At 41.8% G+C, this 19,175-nt stretch overlaps 1 protein-coding gene across 1 annotated transcript in view; it reads right to left on the reverse strand.

The window, feature by feature from the left end:
- The window catches only part of LOC120566952 (voltage-dependent T-type calcium channel subunit alpha-1I-like), a 345,248-nt gene that overhangs the window by 169,976 nt on the left and 156,097 nt on the right, over positions 1-19,175 (reverse strand). The window contains 1 exon segment of the mRNA XM_039813684.1: positions 11,938-12,035. Within this exon segment, the coding sequence (XP_039669618.1) occupies positions 11,938-12,035 (98 nt within the window).

Below are 19,175 nucleotides of genomic sequence, written 5' to 3' on the forward strand. Positions count from 1 at the left end.
ACACATGCAAAATGCCAAAATCAAGTTAGTTCCTCTTTTAGGAAAGTTGAACAGACGTCTCAAACATATTTTCCTCACAATGATAACGTCTGTTTGAAGTAAGCTTATAGTGCTGCAATTCAAGACACACTAATATTACATTACAATTGATCAACACTAATAATAGTACATTTTGTATAACATGTATCTAAACGGAAATAAGTTATTCACAGAAATGAAAAGAACACAACAAGGTAAAATGTTAAAGAGACAAAGTATATAAATAAGGGATAACACAGCACCTAAAAGTACATTGTGTAACAGCTTTTTGCCCAAGTTCCAGATGTGATTAAAGATGAAAAGATTCAAAATGTTTCCTCCAGGAAGTAATTAGTAATTAAAGTTAAAATGAAGTTAAAATTAGCCTGGCTATTTAATGATGGGATAGGGCTAAATAGAATAACAAATGTTTGTTTTTATACAAAAGGCAACTTTAATAATCAGATCATTTGCAGCAGACTGCAGCTGCAGATGTTAGAAGCAAAGAAAAAGGAAATGAGCAAATTGGATTAGAAATGAGGATAAACAGAATATAACTGAAACGAATAAATGAAAAGACAGGGGCGGCAGAGAAATATTGTGATGACGGCCGTTACCTTGGCTGTTAATACAGCATTTTCCGGGGGGGGGGGGGTTGTGGGTAATGTAGTAAACAGGCTCAGTCCTTTAAGCTGTGGCCAGTGGGAACCAGGCCTGGATAATTTCTATTAGCATCCCATTAACTGACTCTTCTGTTCACTTCACACATCCTCCATTGTGTGCGCGTGTGCGTGTGTTTGTGTGCGTGTGTGCGAGTGTGCTTGTGTGCACATTCAGTCCATATGAGCCTACAAGTGTGTGTTCTTTGCTGTGCATTAGTTGTGGTTTTGCATCCCTGTGCAGTGTGTTTGTGCGCATATTCCGGTGTGTTTGTATGTGTCTGTGCGCAGCACGGAGATTGAATTACCCCTGAGATGAGCTCTGTGGTAAATTGTTTTTAATAAAGGAGAGAATTGCTTCTTTATTCATCCAGTAAAAAAAAAAGAGAGTGAAATAAGTTGGTTTTGGCAGCTGGTGCTGGCGCAGCGCACAACTGTGTTTGTTGTACACTGACCTTTTCATCACGTGACCAATGAGGCCAAGTGGTTTACAAAATGAATTGACACTTTCATATTCATGTTGGTCACGGACTCAGACTCAGGACACAGAATACCATCCAAATGTCTTTAATGGAGATCTTTGTCAGGGCAACCAAAATCTAAAATACAGAAAAACTCAGGAGACTTCAAGTTAAACTGTTCCATAAACTTTGAAGTAAAAACTTAAACACAGGAAGGCACAGTGGCAAAACTGGGAGAGTCCGTATGTCATGTAGAGTCATGTAGTGATGAGACCAGACAACAGGACCGGAGAGGGTTTCTGTAGATGAGTTAATGAGCTTAAAGAGGCAACAGGTGAGGAGTGCTAATAGGCTGGGGATAGTGAACGATGATACTGATTGAGTGGAGAATGGGTAGTGGACGTTGCTGAGGGAGAGCCCACTGCCGGTGTGACAATGTTAGTAATTGTCCTGTCGATACTTTATAAAGCACAAGTGTGCCATTCAAGAAAGCTGTTAGGCGTTCATGGTCAGATGCTATCAACGCACAAACGCTGACGTTGGACTATATCAAGTGGAGGGAAAGATTGCGAAGGTATAGGCTTTTTTCAGGGAACACATTTTGACATATTAGAGTCGGAAAAGAGTCGGGGTGGGAATCACCAGAGGCCCCACGATACGATATCATCACAATACTTATGTCACGATACAATATTATTGCGATTTTAAACATATTGCAATATTCTGCGATATATTGCAATGTATTACCTTTTTTCCAACTTCTTCCCAATTTCAAATGATGTCCCCAAAGGAAAATCTATCATCTTAAATCATCATCTGTTTTATCTAAAAAGATACATTTCTCTGTTTGTTCATCTCACGCAAAATGGGATTGTCAAGCAGACAGACTGACCAACACATATATCATAAAATATCGATACTTGGCGTCTGTGTATCGATACAGTATTGCCACGAAAAAATATTGCGATACTATGCTGTATAGATTTTTTTCCCCACCCCTAGAAAAGAGCAGCTTTAAATCATGAAATCAATAATTTCTGAATTCCGTTGAAACTGCTTCGGTTTCCGGGTCCTGGTATTGCTCATACTGGCGCACTGTCACACTGTAATAGCTTACTGAGACACTTGAACATAACTATGACTATGAAGTTATGGAAATATTGCGGTTACATTTAAAACAAGCCTTCAAGTGTACAGCCATGTTATAAAAGTTATGTGAGTCTGTACTTCGGCACAGTGGGGCTTTGAGGAAAATGCTAATATCAGCATTTCTTTAAACAAATCACAATCGTCTTGGCCGACGCTAGGTGCCAGACGGAGCCACGGTGCCGCTGCAAAATCGCCTCGGGAAGGAACTTGTTTTGGTGGAACACGTGTACGTTCAAAAGTTGTTTTAGTCGCACAACAGAAAACTCAGATTGGACAGATAGTCTAGCTAGCTGTCTGGATTTACCCTGCAGAGATCTGAGGAGCAGTTAACCATAGTCCTCAGAAATCCACCAGAGTTTAGAATACCAATACAAAGAAAGCGGAAGGAAACGGACATCCGGCCAAACGTTGAGGACATCCGGCGGAATTTCCGGCGGCACCTAAACAATCGCCGAAATGAAACGCCGTCGATATAGACTACACACTCACAATAAAACATATTTAAATGCAGATGTTTAGCAGGCAATGTTTACCAGGGTCCACATTTACATTAGCATGTTAGCCTGATAACGTTTGCCAATTAACAGAAAACTTACAGCTGAGGCTGATGGGTATGTCATTAGTTTTGTAGCTATTTGGTCATTTGACCAAAGTATTAGTCTACAATCCATCCTGTGGGGAACATGAGTATTCGTAAATTTCATGGCAATCCATTAAATAGTTGATAAGACATTTCAGTTTGGACCAACGTGGCCTAACGACCAGATGAGTGACATTGTCCATCTTCGAGCCTTGCTACCAACAGAAAAAAAAAGACAAAAAAAGCCAATATCAAACAAACTGCTATCTCCAGAATAAAGGTTGAAAATGACGGGCGCTTATCCACTACCACAACCATCACCCTTCCTTTTTGCCTCGCTAAATAAAGGGATCACTGCTTCATGCACTTGCATTGAATTAGGTATTGATTGGCCGTGTGCCAAATAATCCTCCAATATCCTCCTACAAACAGGCACATTTCATTTAGTTTCCTCTAGAATAAGCTGTGAGAGCTTCTGGCTAGTTAGCTTAGAGTAAAATAATCACTATGACTAAACAAGAAATAGATCACCACCAACAGGTAAAACCTAAGAGGACGTTTTTAGTAAACAAGCAAGCATGAGCCTCAGATTTGTCTGCATTATTGGCTGGCATATTACAACCACCCAATTATTGCAAATGTCTTAAAGGTACAGTACACAGGGCCATAATGGCTTCAAGTTATGTGCGTGTTTCCCTAACTAACTTAAATTCAGGGTCTAAGGGAAATTGCAACATTGGGATTTATGCCTCAGCCAACAGCAGTTTATTAAAGTTGGAGAAAATGTATGAATGAGTGTTGGGAGAGCATTGCTTATCAACAAAGCTGCATATTATCAATACAAGTAATAATATGAATATATTCTATATTCTTTAAGATCTAATCATCTCACCATTCTCATCTGATCTTCCACTCTGACCCTCCGTCCTCTCTGTCCCTCTGCCATTTTATCTCTAGAGTATCTCCCTCCATCCGTTGCACTTGTCTCCTCGGGTCTATCAGTCATCATAATAGCCTGCTCATCTGAGCCCCCCCCCCCCATCCCCACCGCATCCCTCCTCTCATTATCCCTTTCTTCCTCCCGTCCATCTTCGCCTATCCTTCATGGAGCTGGATAATCCCTGCTTCTCTCCCTCGTTTGTCTCTCTTTCTGTCTCTTTTTTCTCCCCTTTTATCATCTGCTTCTTCTCTTTTATCCTTCCTTTACCCAGATGCATTGCCCCTATTTAAATGTCGCTGAATAAACCACAAAGAAAGCATCTAGTGCGAGGGGATCTATTTTTCTCCTTTATCGTCTTTATTGCATAAAGTGTGACATTCGTTTAATGCCTATTTCCTAGCTTGTTTCTAAGATCTGTTACAGATAGACCAATACACACACACATTTTCTTTTCAACGTCAAAAAGCAAACTCAGTGAATAGAAAAGTCACCCCTGCTCATATAATTCCCAGATTATGGCTGTAAACATGGTTTAGACTCAAATGATTTGTCATTGTTTGCCTTTCCTTCCAGCTGTACAAACCATAACAGTTTAGTTCAATAAACATTTCTAAAACAATATGACAGTTAGGGCTGGGACGATATGCTTTTGTCCCCATGTGATTCTTTCACGATACATGGGTGCCGATTTGATTTGTATTGTGATTCTAAAAGTATTGGATAGTATTGCGATTTACTTTTCCTTCTCTAACAAAAACAAAAGTTGAATAATACACTTCTAGAGACAAGATATCATGAGACATTACGAAGAACTAACTGTTTTCTAAAAAGAATGTACGTCAGTCAGTCTGACATTTATTTCAATTGTAAAGAAGGACATACCATGGATTTTCCAAATTTTCTGCTCCTGGTCTGTTTTGCTGGAAACAGATATGAAGTAGTCGCCATTGGCGGTACAGTATAAACAGAAAATATTTAGGTGAATCATTGGTTAAAAAAAAAAAATATATATATATATATATATATATTATTTTTTTTTTATTATACTATACAGGATTTGATTGGGTTTGGAGGCAGTTCCTGTCGGTTCACCACAGGGGAAAATATTCCTCCCTCCAGAGAGCTGGTGGTCAAAGGAGTTGGGTTGAAATGACTTGTTTGGTTTTCTTAAGGTCATATTAAGGTATATTTTAGGGGAAATAATCAATTTCAATATTTTTTTCCACCCCTAATGACCGTTTGTGATGTGTCTCTTCTTGTTAGTTAAGGTCTAGTTGTGTTAAGGCGACCAAACCCACACTGTTAAGAATAGAGAAAGGTCACGGTCATGCTTAAGGTTATAGGATTGGCATCATGATTAATGGAAATGACAGAGAGAGGACAGTCATCATTAATTCACTATGTGAGGACAAGAGGTCACTTGTCAAGAAAACAAAAACACAGGTCATTTGAATGCATTTGAACAAACTAGCCAAGCTATTGTTTTTAATGTGACATAGTTAGTTAGTGTTTTCTGCCCCTATAAGAGGAACATCATTTGTCAGTGCTTTCCACTTTTTGTTGTCTCACTTCGCTAACGGTAAGGTTTGGTTAGGTGCGGATGCAAAAACGACTTGGTTAAGAACAGATCACTGTTTGGGTAAAAAAAATCAAGATTGAACATTGGCACCGACTGAATGATGCAAAGCATAAAAGTGATAAAAACAGAGAGAATTCAGTGATAGGGAAAGGATGGAGAAAATAGATACATAACAGAGATACCCCACAGAGAAAAAAAATAAGAACAATGGATAAGAAAATGACAAACTCTTGCTATCTTTTCACCTAAAACAATATTTCAACAGAGAGACATGGAAGAAGACTGGCGGCAGGAATGCCAATAATTGGATATAATCACAACACGAATGATGTGTCCTTGACTCTAGGTACATCAACGGTCTCCCTGTGAAAACATATAGCCTATGTTTAAGTGCTCTCCATGTCTGCATGCTCATATATTTTCTGTAAAAATAATGTGACAAATATATATAGAAAAAATCAACACACATTTCCCTGTGACCAACCTGCGTTCAGAGAAGAAAAAAACGAAATTGCTCCAATAGCTTATGTTACAGATTTATGAGCAATGGGAGGTTTGGCAATTATACTCACAAAAGAAGCAAAACAACATTAACTTCAAGCACCAGCATATCTGACTTAGAGAGTACTCATAGCTTCTTAAAATTACTGCCTGCGAGGTGCAATTTAGACACATAAAGCACAAACGCAAGTAGAAGCAAGCTCTGATTATTTTCATCAAAAAAGGACAGAGACTAAGCAGCACTCTCAGAGTCGAAGCGGGGCGATCAAAACACTTCAGAACGTCTATGCATCACTTCAGTGACGGTTTTTGGTGCTGAGGAGATTTTGTACAAAATTATAATGGCTCAGGGTGGATAAAATGACTTTTAAGGAATTTAAATAGCCCTGTGCACTTGGTGCCCTCCAGAATTGGTTTCCTCCCACAGGATGAAACTGGATGTGCAGCAAACAACGTGCATTACACTGGCTGAACAGAGATGAAATGTGACCTCCTAATTTTATTCCTTCCACTTTTATTGTTGTGCAGAAGCCCATCACTGTTTAAAATGCATAAGACAAAAATCAATTCACTTACAGGCACAAATGTACCTGTAACCCACCAGGCCAGCTCATAGAAACAACAGGTACACAGTCGACGTAATTACAGCCGAGACAACGAGGCATTTGGGGAGCATTTGGCAGTCAGGTTTGTGTCGACATGTATGGTGCTGCAGTTACAATGGGGCTGCTTTCAGGTGGCCCATTTGATCCAGAATGAATAACAACGTACTGCAGCATGTGTTATGTCTCTAACAATGCCAGGAGCCATCTGTGAGCAAGGTAGCAGTAAACACCACACTCAGACACAATGACACAAGAGTTGTTTTGGATCTATTCAATGCAGATTTACAAATGAACTTACTTTGTCTACTTATTTCGCTTATGAGATGAGTGTACTTCTGATACAGGTATGGTAGGGAATGGCTGTGTTATCAGTGTTTTCCCTCGGTTTGTGGAAGACCTACTGTACGTACACACCGCCGCCGACTTGAGCTGCAAAGAAGCTCTGGCCGCCCTGCCGAGGACGCTTGTCAAAAAGTACGGGGAAGCTTTTTGACGCTTTGGCCGCTCTGACGTGGCAGCATTCAATGTTCGATCATGTTCAACACACGATTGAAGAAACAGCACAAGCAGCCACTGCACGTCCAATCCATTGACACTAGAAATCTTTTATAAATGACATATATAATGACAGAATTTGTATTGTTTGTTGGTCGCAGCGGTGTCTGTTAGCAGTTAGCTCGCTCGTTAGCCGCTGAACCGCAGCAGAATGCAGGCAGAGCGAGCAGCCGCCATCTGTCGATCCGTGCAGGATTTCACTGTGAGCGGACTGTTTAGAAACGAGGTGACCGGCAGCCGGTAACGTTAACTGGTCCCTATACGCAAACAACGTCATATCATAAATGATTGGGAAACCAGCAACGGCGATTATGAGCTTTTCCTCCATTTTCACAGAGCTAATGTTTTGTAGGAACTAAAGTTTACATCGTATGTTTCTTCGGAATCAGCCAGCGCGAAGGACTTCTATATTCCGATTGGTTGCTGGCGTTTGCCACTGCTTGCCGCTGAACCGCCTCATTGCTCATTACCATAAAGTTGACATACTGTCAACTTTCTGATTGACGCTCTGGACGCTCAAATCGCCCAAAACGCGATGCCGACAGATTTGACGCTGAGAGAAGCCAGCTTCCATTTGTTGTCCGCGAGGCCAGATGAAAACCCCAAAACAAAGAAATAGCAGAATCCATGTCATTCCTTGCTTTACAACATCTATAACGTTATCAGTATTACCAGGATAACTATATAATCACTTAGATAGATGTGTTTTGAAAAGCAAACTATATCATTGCTTAGAGTTTGTGTGTTGAAAACCCCAAAAAATAACATCTATATTTTGCTTACATATTAATCGGTTTTTGCTTAATTTGTTTTTGCTTATATATTGATCTGTTTCTGCATTATATGACAGAGTGAGTTTTCATTAAGAAACTGTGAGGAGTGTACGAAAGCACCTAGACAGATAAGAAGAGCACAGGCAGAAGCTGCGGCCTTGACGGGTGCATGCAGCTGTGTGTGTGTGTGTGTGTGCATCTTGAAGGCACATGTGTGGCCATACACAGCACACGAGTTCATGAAGTTCATTACTGTACGTTGTTTGAGAAGTGTTTCCTACATTACCTTACAAGGACAAGGAAGTACATAAAGTACGTCCCTATTGATAACTTTGGGACGAGTAAAATGTTTTTCGTGTATAAATATGAGTGTTTTTGCCGAGTAGCGGGCTCCCTTCGAGCTCTTTTACCAGAGCGCTTGACGTGGCATCAGGATGCCATGAAGCCTTCTCCATCTACCCTTGCACTTTCTGTTGCATTGGGAAAAAAATGTTATGCCTCTCTCAGCTGTAGAGGGGTTCCCTTGTGCTCGCTGAGTGTAAGGGAGGAAAAGAAAAACTAGATAAAATACTATCTCTAAGAAGCGGCTTTGAATACCTTTGTTAAACGGAGGGGAAGGCAATAAAAGGGGTTGGATCGGCCAAAGCGAGCGACGCCTCAGCGAACTGCCACACCGGTCGACACATTGAAAATGAATGACTTCCGGTATCTTTAGAAGCTCAAGTCGGCGGCGGTGTGTACGTACAGTAAAGCGTGATTTATGCTTCTGCGTAAAATCTAAGCCGTGGCTAGGTACATAGGTATGTGGAGACACAAACTACGCCAGACCCTACGCCGTAGCCTGATGTGAACCTATCGACAAATGTAACTACACGTCGCGGTGACGCTTGGTAGCGTTTCATTCCCCTCCCCTCCTACTCCTTTCCGGGTTCTCCTTCTCCATAAACGACATGAAATCAAGGAGAGGGTTAACTTAACCTGCTACAGATTTCCCACCGTGGTCAGAAAGAACAGGGGAGACACTTTGTTTCTCTCACAATGACTCTGGAGTTGGTACTTGCTCCGAAGCTAATCGCCGTCACTCTCTCACTCGCTCTACCACACACTCCCCCCACACACACACATGCCGGCCCTGCCACACACACCAACGCACAAGTATAAACTTCAGGCCACTTATGTAGGATACGGAGAAAGCTCTGTGTGGAGCCTCCGCAGGACTGTGGCTACTTTATTTCTTTTCTTGCACCTTGTACTGGTATTTGTTTGTTGCCATACTGTAATGGTTGTGTACTCTAGTACCCCCCCCCCCCCCACCCCCACGACACACACACACCCCACTCGTGACTATCTGTATACCTCGTATGTATTTGTGTGTGTCTTTTATGTGTTTGTACATGCTGCACACCCAATTACCCTTCAGGGACAGAAATAAAGTTGAAGCTGAATTTGACATCATTTTGGACCCTTATTATTACAATAGCTGTGTTTAAAAAATTTGAAAAGCTAGAGCAGATAATAAATAAATAACACTCAAAACGGCTCGGGTGCTGCACCTAAGCCTTATAATTGTAGGGAACACCCTGGTTATGTTATGTTATGGAATAGAATAGAATGGTATGGTATGGTATTCTTCAATGTATTGTCAAAAACAATGTTTTCACAAATCAGAATGTATATCAAATAACTTTTGATAAGTTTTACGCTACAGTGGTTAAATATCACCATCGCTCTACAACACGTGTCAAACTCAAGGCTCGCGGGCCAAATCCGGTCCCTCGCAAATTTGAAACCGGCCCACAATCAATTTGGGTTCACAACAGATTTTGGCCCGTCTAGATGCGCGCCAAACCAAAAAGACAGGAAACTCAAACTGTAATTATGTGACATTGAAAACAGAATTTGGCAGATGTGCCGACTTTGAGACACTGTGAGAAAAGAAATTTCAACACAACCAGTCAGTTTGCATATTCAGACCTGTAAAACAGATTGTTATAAAAAAGATGAATCATTGTTTTGGTGGATTTGCCTATGATGGCGAAGGAACATTTTTGCTGACTTAGGGCCCTATCTTGCACCCGGCGCAGTGCAAAGGCCGACCCAAGTGTCTTTGCAGTTGTCAATTTCCCGTGCAGCGCCCACGTCGTTTAAATAGCAAATGCACCTGCGCCCATCTGTGCGCCCATGGGCGTGATTGTCTTACAGGGAGGTGTGTTCAGGTGCATTCTTGGCGTATTGCTATCTTGAGGCAGCGGGAAGTGATTGCGCCATTGACCAAGAAAAACATGGTCTAAAGTCAATAACGCAGCATTTCATAGTTATTTTAACAGCGCAAATATTTTAGGCTCGTGCACAGCGCGCGCACACTATGCTTGTTACACACAGCAGCAGCACACACACATGCAAAAGATTAAAAATTAAAATATTACAATGTGAAATAGTTTTGGTGGCATAGTGCTCGTGCCATATATGAGCAGATCAGTTTCTTCTCCTGAAAAATCTCTCCTTCCTGCTTAGCAAATCTGCCATCATAATTGCAAGGCGCCAAGGTCCAAACGTGCCTGGCTTTTAAAGGGAATGGGAGATGACACTGTGATTGGTTTATTGCACGTTACGCCCAAAACACACCTGTGAATTAATGAAGACACTAAGTACAACCCTTTTGAACCATACGCGCCTGGTACACGGACTCTTTTTTCCGCTGTTAAACTAGCAAAAGGGATTTGTGTCAAAGATGTCTGGCCCCTGATGCGATTCTCATTTCCCAGTGTGGCCCTTAGTGAAGTTTAGTTTGACACCCCTGCTCTACAGTAATTAGCTCAAAGAAAAATCCCACTCTCTCCAGCAAGTAATAAGTACAGCTTGTTGTCATCTAATCTGAACATATTCACAGTTGAGGTACTCCTGGCTCAATGACTCAAATTCAGCACCTCGGACAGCGACCAAGCTCTGACTCTGGCAGGCAGCTGTCCGTGGTGCTGAATGAGAGTCTCAGACATAATTACAGTAGGCTACATAAATGAGCATCCTTTCATCTCTCAGTTTATATATAATTGAACTGTTCTTTTATGAACAGTGGTACAATCATTTGATGATGTGATGGCGTTGGCACCAACTCGCTTATCTTAAGCTAAATTTATGGTCGCTGCGGTGTTCCCGGCGCGAGGCGCGCGCCATACAATTACGTCACCGCGGCTGTAGCTTCCAGTGCGAGGATCCGAGGTCGCGGCGCGTGGTCGTGCACCCCGAAATGTTTGCAACTGTGCTTTCAATTCAACCCGCTCGGCTGGGAAGAGCAGGTTCGTCTGTCCCAACACCTGTATGATTCTTTATGTACAGACCACAGGGAGTCAAACAGCCTTAAATATGTGATCAGAGAGAGACACCACACTGGGAAAAGAAGAAACAATAAGAGATTATTTTGTCAAAGTAAAAAAATGGCTTCATGGAAAGAGTGTTCTTAACAGTCATGTTAATGATTGGAGCAGATAAATGTAATACTTTGCAGTACGTCGGTGTGATGGTTCGGAGTAATTTCACCCTAGGGTCCTTTGTGCCATCACCTCGAGCCAAACAACCCCCCAGAAGCTTTTTCCCTTGGTTTAACATTGGGCTAGTTTGTGCTATCAGCCGAATGGCTTAGTGCAGGCAATGGAACCAACTACCTATCTTGTAAATTACCCCACTAATAATGCCCGGAATGGTAACAAACTACAGTAGTACAAATAGGTTCTGTAAATGAGGCATTGGAAAGTGTTTAAGTACACCAGGAGTTTATTTAAATAGCACTTGCCTGATGACTTCTACTCTTTGCTGCTAGTTAGCTCTCCGATTCTCCTCCAATAGTTGTAGCTCCTTGTTCGTGTATTCAGGCTCGAATAGGTACGGGCGACCTTCGAAATTGAGCCACTCATCATCGCGTTCGATGTTAACCTCAAACTCTGCCATTTCGTTGATCTCTTCATCTGTTCTCTCACTTCTTGCTCCTTCTTCACTACTTTACCGGTAGCCTCTTCCGGCAATATATGTCGTGCTCTCACAAAGCACTATATCTATCCTTTCATGTGTAGATAGCCAAAGTTGACTGTAAAACCCAGTCTGAATTGGTGTTGTGACTTACTTGGCACCCTGTTAATTGCTTTGAGAGGCCGCAGTACCCTCACTGTTCTGATGGCGGTGAAGTTGACGTTCTGCAGGTCCAGGGAGTATTCAATCATCCTGAAAAACACACCACACAAAACATACAGAAAAACTGGTTAACAACCCTTCCGTATGTCTCCAGTCTATAATGGGTATCAAACGGACTGAAAAGCAAGATCAATGCAAACCAAACAAAAACAACTTGTGTGTTCCACACAGAGGAGCAATTTTATCGGAACTTCCGAGTTGTGTTGATTTAATCTACTCCTCCCCTCCTTGTTTGTTCCAAATAATAAGCTTAAACAGAAGCGCACACACCTTTCGCGCAGTCGGGGCCCTGCTGTGCAGAGCCTAATATGAATTAATGAGCTGGAATGTGTGCACCTAATAATGCAAGACAAAAAGGGGTCAGTGGTAGACTTTGTAACAGTAGCTTAATTGTGCTTGCAAAAATCTGTTTCTTTGTATTTAAACACACTTTTAGACATCAAACTCTTTGAGTAGTTTGCAGCAGAACATGAATATTAATGTGCGTAGGTGTATTGCTTTACATGGCAAAGTTACACTAGCATTAAAAAAGCAGGCTTTCCTTCATTTTGACACCGATGGAGAAAGATGTCAGAGTACGAGTGAATAAGTACAGTAGACCTCCTGCCTCCCTGACACTGGATATACATTTTAGCACATGTAGTGAAAGAATCAAAGTGTATCCTGTCGGAATCGCAAGCATGCACAAGCATGAAAGGCGTGAGATTAAACCTGCATCCATCCGAGATGAAAGCCGAGGGATTGAAGGTGGAGTGAATGCACAAGCTTGAAGTAAAACTAGGTGTGGCATAATGGAGACAGAGAAGGGAAGCCTAGAGAGTGAGTGTTTTGCTATTTGACCTATTTCTGACAAATTCATTACAGGGAAAACATACTTTGCCTGAAGAACGGCAAAAAGAGAGACTGATAGAGCATAGTGCATTGAAGGAGGGAGAAGACTGACAGAAAGGGAAGTGGAAACAAGGGGATGACAGGAAATGGAGAGAAAGCGTGAAACAGAAACCAACGCGACTAAAGCACCGAGGGATGATTAAGTGCAATATAACGATGGCAATAAAGTGAGATTGAGAGAGGGAGAGGGAGTGAGTCTGAGGGTTTTATCAAGTGTTGGAGATAATTACAATGCCAGGAGCAGAGAGAAAGACAGAGAGAGGAGAGCAATATGCATATACCTGGCTGAACAGAAGAAAGCTGCTCTCAGGCTAAAACAATGGGAGGGGGTTAGAAAGCCCTAGCCAATTATTCTCTTTCGACCTTTCAACATACGCATCTGGAGAAGAGTCTTAGGAAAGTTTTTTCGACAGCAAAATAACAGTGAAATAGACAGTAACAGAAATCCTCCAATTTCCTGGTGTTCCAGAGGGAGTGTGAAGTTACGTAAGAATGTAACTCAGGAGGTTCAAAAACAGAAAAAGACATGGCCATGTCGAAGTTCTGCCAGGATATGAGAAAATAGAGGTACTGCCAACTTCAACTAATTGTCAAATCGGAAGAGCATTGATGTTCCCGGAGTTGTACCTAGTTCTGAATCTGGAAAAAACAGGCCAGACCAGGCCAAAAGTTTCAGAGCTGAAACCTGCAACTGTGGTCTGGCTATCACCAGACCAAGCTCAATCTTTTAAGATTAATTAAGATTAATTTAAGATTAGTCTGGGGAGTCTGCTCTGTATTTTCTACCGCACAACAGGCGTTATCAACGGGCATAGTTCAAATGACTCTGTAAGCAATTGGATAGTCCTTCAACCAATCAGATCGACGATCTTGTGACGTACTTTACTTACTTTACTTTGGTCGCTGCGCTTCGGTGGCAGCCATGTTGAATGTAAAGAAAAAGCTGCTTGCCGTCGCTTTTCTATCGTCATCGTGTTAAACCGGCCAATAGCGCACCAGGTGGTTAAGCCAGTTTGTGATTGGTCCCCGCAGATTTTTAAGGGAAGTAGGATAGATAAACGTACAGGTTTCCAGCCTGAGCTGCAGGGCGAAATCAAATGGCCAGCAGATCGGGCTGGGGTTACCCAGTCTGCTGCAACTGCACTGTGCTCCCACATTAGCTGAAAGGTGAAACTCCCTAACATAACAGTTGGCTTTTATTACCATGCAGTCAGGCACCCAAACCTAAAGTTCAGTGATCAAAGCTCTGCATATGTTTCAAAGCTTCCGTAAGGTGTGGCTCTAACTCAGTGAGCCATGAAATATGACTTGGTGATGACAGGAGCCGGCAGGGCCCTGATTCTGCTACAGCTTCCCCACACAAATCAGACAAAATCACGCTGGTAAAACACACCGACCATGAAAACCAAAGTCGGAGTTCACAGAGTACCTGGATACGGCCATGTCATCACAGAGGTTGGTTCCTCAGTTTTCTATGGCGGGAGCAGAGGACAGAGCGAACACATCATTCACTTCCACAATGAGAGGAAGCAAAAATGATGTCGCATTTAGGAGTTTATCCAAAAGGGGTGGAAAGAGAGGGAGGTAGAACAGCAAAGCAAAATATGAATACCAAAAAAAAAAAATGTAAACCCAGTCCCCTCTTTAATAAGTAGTCATGTGTCAGGCTCCCATATTGGCAATTTATTTGCATCAATGTTACACTTTTTTTTTTTTAATCAGAAACAGTTGTCTACAGTTTGTAGGTACAGGATGATTAGGGTTGGGTATCATTTGTTTTTTTTTCCGATACCGGTGCTAAAGCGATACTTTTAAAACGGTGACGGTGCCTAAACCGATACTTTTTAATAAAGTAAAAAAAATATTTCAAAAACATTAAAGAATGGCTTGTTTATTGCTAAGGCCATATGTTCAAAATTAAAGTTTTAATAATAATGTAATAACTATAATAATAACTTATTTCACCAGTAAATTGCTGTTGAACAACAAAAACAACCACCAGATGGGAAAAGGGTATTCTACAATAACTTTGAATGCACCACGAGGCTACCTGTTTCAAGTAAACGCACCGTCAACGGCAGCTGCTGCGCTGCAGAGCAGACTGTTACGTCCCGGTGTTGGAATCCTCTACAGTGAAATACAGACACACTTTTTAACGTTAGCTGCCAGCATTTTAACTGTGTTTAATCCAGCTGCTAGCTAAAGGTAGGCTAACATTACCTGCTGTCGAGTGTAGTGTAAAGTCAGGCACCGAAGTTCTTATTTGGTTTACCGGTGCCGTTTACGTCAGCACCGGTGCCCTACTGGCACCGCGTTTCGGTACCCAACCCTAAGGATGATGGTACACTGTAATAAACAGTAGACATGTTTGTGTGTGCGGACGGGAATTTACGTGTTAAAGCTATAGTGCGTAGTTTCTGTCGCCCCGATGAGGAATTCTAAGTAATGAGAACAAAACTGTCGGCGTGTGCGCCATCACGTAAGGCTTGTATCATGTGGACGCGCCGACAGTTTTGTTCTCATTATCTCGTCGCCCTCACCCCTCCTTCACACAGTTGCTTGTAGCCAAGGAGGACACGGAGGATTAAAAAAAAAGGTGGACTCTTCAGAAGAGGTAATTATCTTCAATCGAGCTACTACGCGGGAAAGTCGCCAGACGCCACAATCTTCTGAACATAGCCATACTGACAAATCCAGAGAGAGTTGTGTGGAGCTGATAGTCTTAATTAGCTTTGAAGCAACTCATTTGGCAATGGCTTGAATGTAACGGACGTTCATTAATATCAAAAAGCTTTAATTGTTTGGCGGGTACCTGGAGACAATGGACAAAATGAAGTGGACTGAGTGGGAGTTCAATTGTACTGCACTGTTTTTTTAATCAATGTGTTGCATTGCGTTGACAGGACAGGTGTCTGGGTGTGCGTTTGTTTGTGAATGTGTATGTGTGTGTTTGTGTGTGTGGGATGTCATCTGGGATCTGTCATTTTGAACAATTTTCTACAGCAATTTTAGATAAAACAGCTCATTTCGACCATGCAAACACATATGCAACACAGACACAAACAATTATACTTGTGCACATAATGATATACACACAACTGCAAGACACAGTCTATTATACACACGGGCACAATAACCCACACACACACAGCATTACCCCTGATACACCCTAGTTTTTCCACACACTGAGCAGATGTACAGACAGATAACCTCAGTATTACACAGTACAATCACGCAACTACACACACACACAAAGTAGATAAAGTGCTAGGGGCAGACTCTGGGCTCTCACAGATCTGTGTCAAAACAGAAGACAGAGGCCACACACACTTTTTGTCTTTCTCACACTATTACACACTCACATCCCCAACTCAGACATGCACACTCCTGGAGAGTGTAGTTACTGTATGTAAACCGTGAATCCACACACACACACACACTCTTACAGTACACACACAGGCGCATGCACGCACACACACGCACACACACACACACACACACGCAAACCAACGTCACACTAAATTTTAGTGTCGGTCTGTGTTTGAGTTAGGACTGTTCTCTAACCAAAGATGAATATTTGAGAGGAGGAACTAGATTGCTTTTGTTCCTAAGCGGCATTAGAGGGGAGGGGACATCCTCCTTCTCTTTTTGGGGTTTTCCATCTCTGGTGTCTCTTCTCTCTTGAGGGAGCTGCTTTGTCTCCGTCGTTTACTTTACCCCCGAAAAGCACCGTGACACAAGTACTCTGAGGAGCTATCAGAGTGAGACAGTGGGAGAGTTTTCCCCCAGGGGTTCCCTGCTGGATCGAGAGGGAAGCTTTGAATGTTAGAGTTAAAGTAAAGGGTAGGCTTTCAAAACACTATACAGGATTTATGAGTACATGCTGCATTTCAAAAGCCAAAGTGAAATTTGACCACAATCAATATTTGATACGGTGGTTGGTCCGTACAAAGTGACCCACTCAAAACTCACTTTTAGGATGCATGGCTCAAACTCAAACAGAAAAGGAAACTCAACATTTGTTCTCATTGGAAGCTGAAGTCGTAGGTTATGTTTTCTCCTCTCAGTGACTGTACATTGGAGAATCCTAAAGGACGCATTAGAGTTGCCCATTAAAGTTAGAAAATTGGACGAAGATTACGTGTCGGCTTGGAGCCTTTCCTCACAGCGCTCTCATTTACTTTCTTTAATTTCAATCAAATGAATGTGGTTTTCCCAAAAGCGTTCATTATTTTGCCATGGCACAGTGATCTTCAAAAAAGCGCATTCACATTAGTCAGGGTCAAAAGCTGCACTCCATGTTCAGAGTGTAATAAAAACACTCTGTTCTTTTTAATTAAAGTGCAATCATGAGATTAATACAGTTGTTGCCGATTGCTTACACACTGAAATCAAAAGTATTACACAATTATCAAAACCTTACCCTCAAGGAGCAAAACATTGGCCCAGATGTGCACCACAATGTCAGCCTCACACTTTTTGCAAAACAATACACACAGTGATTTGCAAAAGACTAAACACACTTGTATACATTAGAGACATAAGTATATTTTGATGTCACTTACTGTCAATTCCAAAGCACTGACTGTCAAGTTACCCCAGCTATGAGCCAATCTGTGAAACACATCCATCATGCAGCAGGTAAGTCTAGTATTTTCTTTGTATTTTCACTGTATTTTTGTTTGTTGTTTTGTTGTAGCCTGTACTGGATACAGAATTGTATGTTTTTCTGTTGTTTGCTGAGCTAACAGTGTTATGCACACTACTGTAGTAGCATGAAAACTTCTTTTGTTGTGATTCTCCATGTTGACAGATTTGTGTATATGGAGAGAAATACATTATATTTTCCTTAGTCTGCAGCATTGGTCTTGTGTGGTGTTTGGTGAACTTATTGTATATCTGCACTTTCTCTCTGTACTTCATTTACAGTATTCAATTGTGCGCAGTAATTGAAAAATCTGTCCCTGTTTTTAAAATAGTGCTTAAAAAATCAAAAAGAATTGTAAGATTAAAAAAATATATCATTGGTTATTGAATTTGAATGATAGCAGGTATGTTTACCATATTCACCATATTAGTTTAGTGTGTTAGCATGCTACCATTTGCTAATTATCAGTAACACAAAGTAGAGTTGAGGTTAATGGAAATTAGATTTGCAGATATTTGGTCATTAAAGGGGTGATAGAATGATTATATAGGGTATTTCACACTGTTCCTTATGGTCTCCTAATGGGGTATGTAACATTAGTTGGGCTGAAAATGGCCTGGTTGATATTTTATTGGCCCTTATGCATCCCTGTGTTTTGGCCCTATTTGTAACAAGAGCTTTTCTTCCAAATATGGTATGGTCATGAATATTTAGATGAGCTGCGCGCTGCTTGGTTGAGCCTTAGCCCCGTACACACACATAGAGACGCGCGCTGATTGGTTGAGCGACTCGCCATACACACGCATTAGAGGTCGTGTGCTGATTGGTTGAGCGAATCTCCAATACACATACATTAGAAACGCGACAGAATCTCATATTCCAGACACTGCAATGTTTCCTTACCAAATTCACTTCTGAGACTTTTTTATGCGAGAAATCAACGATATAAAGCTCAAATATGGGCCGTTTTACGAAAATGGATGGCTAATTGCAAATTTGGTAAAACTGTGTGTCGGAGTTCAGCTGCCTGTGTTAGGGCTCGCCGCCTGGCCTGCCTTCCTCCACAGACCCCGGCTTGCTGTGAGCTCGATTGAGCTCCGGAACGGCTGCTGCAGCCCACAGCACCTCATACCCGCGCAAAGTCACCGTTTGGGCTGGTGGACTACTACCAAACAACGCTGCCCTGACAAAGCGGGCCGTAAGCCGCCGCCTCTCTTCCTGCTAGCTAAATGGCCCGTGTGTGTGAGGCCCGGTCAGCGAGCTTGTTACACCAGCAATCTCTTACCAAATGTTACACACATGTCACGCCACTTAGCTATACAACATATAACTATATGTTTTATAAAGCTAACAACGGTGTCCGATTTCAAGTTAATGAATATTTGTGAGCTGTACGGGTTTCGTTAGCTGCGACTGTCCCTGAAATCCTATGTGTACAGATTGCGGCTAGTTAGCTTCATTTTTGGTCGTAATTTGAGTATATTTACAGTTTGAATTTCGTCCGCCACTTATACAACATCTAACTATATGTTTTATAAAGCTAACAACGGTGTCCGATTTCAAGTTAATGAATATTTGTGAGCTGTAAGGGTTTCGTTAGCTGCGACTGTCCCTTCAATCCTATGTGTACA

This window comes from Perca fluviatilis, chromosome 1 (assembly GCF_010015445.1).
Source record: "Perca fluviatilis chromosome 1, GENO_Pfluv_1.0, whole genome shotgun sequence".
Classification (NCBI taxonomy): Eukaryota; Metazoa; Chordata; class Actinopteri; order Perciformes; family Percidae; genus Perca; species Perca fluviatilis.